General features: G+C 37.1%; 1 protein-coding gene across 2 annotated transcripts in view; it reads left to right on the top strand.

The window, feature by feature from the left end:
- osbpl1a (oxysterol binding protein-like 1A) overlaps nucleotides 1-1,395 on the top strand; it is a 31,494-nt gene extending 30,099 nt beyond the window's left edge. The window contains exons 28-29 of one of the 2 annotated variants that reach the window (XM_008281971.1): nucleotides 330-350; nucleotides 806-1,395. In XM_008281971.1, the coding sequence (XP_008280193.1) occupies nucleotides 330-350; nucleotides 806-908 (124 nt within the window). In that variant the 3' untranslated portion in view covers nucleotides 909-1,395. The remainder of the gene's footprint in view (nucleotides 1-329; nucleotides 351-805) is intronic. The other variant, XM_008281972.1, reaches the window with a different exon arrangement.
- The last annotated feature ends 2,830 nt before the right edge of the window (nucleotides 1,396-4,225 follow it).

Here is a 4,225-nt window from a genome sequence, read left to right as displayed (position 1 = left end):
CCAGTTAAACAACTGGTTTCATGTGACATGGCCTATACCGCCACCTTCTGTTGAAACTACGCAGCCTAGTTTATCTGCTCTGACTTTTTACATTTTTCACAGCTTTTTAAAAGTTTGCTTCTAATTCACTTCACACTTGTATGGAAACAGTCATGTCATTACTTTATGTGCAGCTTTCATTGTGTTTAATACTGCAGTTTTCTTTGTCTACACTGTTTGGCACTTTGTTGCTTTGAGATGCTGGAGCTAAAACTGCTTTTTTTATTTATTTATTTTTTTAATCTTTCACTTGTCTCGTTTTCCTGCTGCGTCCTCGCTTTGATGTTAAGGAGTCCTGCCCTGGGCCCGAGGTCAGAGCTTGCTCGCCGTTGATGAAATGTTTGATGTGATTTTTTTTTTCCCCGAGCACTTCTCTCTGTCTTTCTCTCTCACTGAATGTAAATCTGATCTGTAGCTGTGTCACGCTTTCTGTGTGGATATAATAGAGGCTCACTGATGATAGAATCGCAGTTTGGAGACAATGTTAACAATCCGCTCTTCCTTCCACCAGCATGACTCCACTTACTGGCTCTAAATGCAATTACTCAAACGCCGCGGGCGTCCTCCTTCCAAATCGCTCCTTCCCTGTTTATGTGCAGTTAATGTCAAACAAATAGCAACCAAAACTCCCATACAAATTACCCGTAACCTTGAGATGAAGCATGCCTGACCCTTTCCTTCCTCGCTTGCTCTGATTTATTCGCGTTATGTCTATCTGACCGAGCTCCTCTGTGAATGCTGATGTGTCTTCCACTTGTGTTTCTAGGTGGTTTCAGCAGGGCCAGAACCCCCACACCAACTCCCAGGACTGGCTCTTCTGTGGCGGATACTGGGACAGGACTTACAGCCAGCTGCCGGACATTTACTAACAGACATTTCCCATACAGAGAATTAACACCTGTACAGTAAAGAGCAGCATTAACTGTGGTTTTTTTGTTGTTTGTTTTTTTTTTTTTTTTAAATGAAATAGCTACAAGCAATATGATAAAGTGTACTTAAACTGTGTGGCCTTAATCTACTTTGTGTTGGGAAAGCTGTGCACAGAAATATCCACAATCAGTAGTTACACTAAGAACAGTGTTCGTAATGGACTTTTTTGTTGTTGTTTTTTTAAGCACAGTGGACGGGTTTATGGTTTTAGTGTCCATCTGTCTTCTTTTAAATCTTCATCATAGTGTTTTGACTCCAACTGTATATCTGTGTGTATATATACACGTATATATATTCCACAGATTCAACCGTCAGTGACCTCATCATGTTATTTCCTCTGGACTCACAAAAACCACATACAGTCTGTTACTATTGTATGTTTTCTGTACTAACACTGCCCTCATAAAAATGACTTTAACAACTGACCAACACTAGTTTTGTTTTTATTGTTCAGTCTGTAGAATCATGTTGTGTTCAGAACTTTATAAAGCACATGTAAGATTATTTTAGGGATTCATGAGGTCACACGATGGAGAAGTTATGGTAGTTTCAGTCTTAAATTATGTCTCCCCAGCACACTCGAATATTTAAATGCATCCCTGTATGTTTTTATCGTTTATGCTCGCTCGCGGAATTCAGAGGGAAATAGTTTAATCTGATCTGACAGGTTCTCAACAGGATGGTTTTAAAGTGAGTGGAGTGAAGTTTTTCATCAGACTCTCTTCACAGTTGTGTTGTGATCCATTTGGCTCCTTTTCACCCCATATGGCTCCTGATCCTGTTTGTTTGCCGTTTTCAGGTGGGTAAACATTCACCCAGATGAGATGCAGATCTCCCAGCATGGGAATTAAGAGTGTTTTGAAATATTCAAATCACACCGGACTCGTTTGTTTTGTCAAATCACGGTGCAGCGCAGGCAAGAAAGAGCATGTGGGGAAAGGTGTTTATTAAAGGCTGCTTTACGCTTATGTATTATATTGTTTATTACACATACTGAACACAAAGTTATGAAGCAAACCACACGATGTATTGCTGAGAAAGCCATTTTTCTAAACCTCAAAGTTGTGGTTTTATTTCACTTCTCTGTTTTTGTTTCTGGGATTCAGTCACTTTGTGTTTTTCTGCTACTCATTTAATGTAAGTTATTACACATTTATAATCATTTATAGTCATCTGTTGCATGTTTATAGCAATCATTATAAGCTTACAGTAATCTATTACTCTTTACCGTCATGTATTACTTATTCATTGTAATTTATTGCTAATTTCGACCTGTCCAGCGTGTAACTTGCTTCAGAGTCAGCTGTGGTTAGACTTCAGCCCAACACAACCCTCTGCAGGATAAAGTGAGTATAGCTGATGGAGGGATTGTTCATTTATAGTAATCTGTTAGTCTTAAAGTAATCTATTACTTGTGTTAAACAATCTGTCCTATTTTTAGATTACTCTCTTAATCAGTAATTTATGCAAAATGTTTATTTGCACATTCAGAGTGCTCTTTAATGCACGTACTGCTCCTTTAAGGTGCTTTATTGCACTTTAAAGTAATCCATAACTCATCCAAAGTAACTTATTACATGCTTAATGTCTCTATTGCTTGTAATTTTTACTAGAATACTGTTAAGTAATACTCATATAGGGCTGCAAGGTGGCTCGGTGGTTAGCACCGTTGCCTCGCAGCTAGAAGGTTGCTGCTTCGCGTCCCAGTGAGGACACCCGGGATCTTTCTGCGTCAAGTTTCTCCCCGTGCAGCGTGGGTTCTCTCCAGGTTCTCTGGCTTCCTCCCACACAGTCCAAAAACATGTTGAGGTTAATTGGTGATTCTAAATTGTCCGTAGGTGTGAATGTGAGTGTGCTTGGTTGTCTGTCTCTAAGTGTAGCCCTGTGATAGACTGGTGACCTGTCCAGGGTGTCCCCTGCCTTCACCCTCAGTCAGCTGGGATAGGCTCCAGCCCCACGTGACCCTAGTGAGGATTAAGCGGTGTATAGAAAATGGATGGATGGATGGACTACTCATATAGTAATACATAGCCCTAGTCATGGAATGTATGTCATCTCTTAGGCATTTAGAAAACTTGCTTAGATCTGTACTTACTCATTTAAAGTAATTAATCCCATTTTTAGGGCTATCAAATAATCATTAAGTAACTTATTGCACATGTAATGCCTCTATTCATTTAAAGCAACAATTATAGTAATAGATTACCCATTTAATGTAATCTATTACTGAGGTATAGTGATTTATTGCACATTTACAGCAATGCACAAAATAATAAATGCAAACACTCAGTCGTTATAATGATGTTATAATGATTTTATTACACTTTTAGAGTGATCAATTAGTCATTAAAGTACATTATTACTCATGTCATGTCTTTGCTACTTATTTATAGTAAGACATGATATAATTATGGTAATACATTACTCATCGAGCTGTTTTACATACTCTAGAGTACACAGAGTAAAGTAATCACTAAGTTTATCATATTAAATTTGTTACGCTTTCAGAGTAACTTATTCACCTATCCAAAGTTATTTATTAAACTTTCATAGCTATTTATTGCTTGTTTAAAACAATTTATTCCAATTCTGAAGGAAGTTTATTACTCAAAATATAAATCTGTGCACATTTAGAAGAATTGATGTTTCATTTATAGTAATCAGTTATACAATCTGACTCATGGAAGTACATACTTGATGTAAAGTATTATACGTTTAAAGTACTCATATATAGCCATGCCATGCTTAGTGTGTATTTCTGTGGCTGATGTAAAAACACTTTTTTTGAAATTGATACAGAGGGTTTCATCTCATTTATAAAAATCAATCCCAGACTTATAACTAATTTATTACACATTTAAGCAACTTATTACTAAATAAAAAGTGCAATTTGTGGTATTAAAGTGAGAATCTATTGTAGGAAATGGAACAGAATATTTCTAATTCTGTTTTCATCAGTGTTTAAATGATGCATGAATACAAAAATCTATGTGTTTTGATCTCCCACTGAGTTCCCTGTCCTGCACCGCAATGTTTGTACAGCAGCTCAGAGCTGACAAACCAACCACACAAACGCTCTGTTTAGGGTGTTTCAGTGGTTTAGGTGGCTACAATATGTTCTCCAAGACGTTTGGCAGAGCTGGTCCTTTAAGATAAATGAATTTCAGACATTTATAATAATATATAACATTTGTAATGATCTGTTGCTCTTTAATAGCAAGATTTTATCCATTTGTAGTCATCTTCTGTGCATTTA

The sequence above is a fragment of the Stegastes partitus genome, unplaced genomic scaffold (assembly GCF_000690725.1).
Source record: "Stegastes partitus isolate 25-593 unplaced genomic scaffold, Stegastes_partitus-1.0.2 Scaffold253, whole genome shotgun sequence".
Taxonomy (NCBI): Eukaryota; Metazoa; Chordata; class Actinopteri; family Pomacentridae; genus Stegastes; species Stegastes partitus.
Note: the sequence above shows the minus strand (reverse complement) of the source record. Positions and strands in the feature narration are given on the sequence as shown.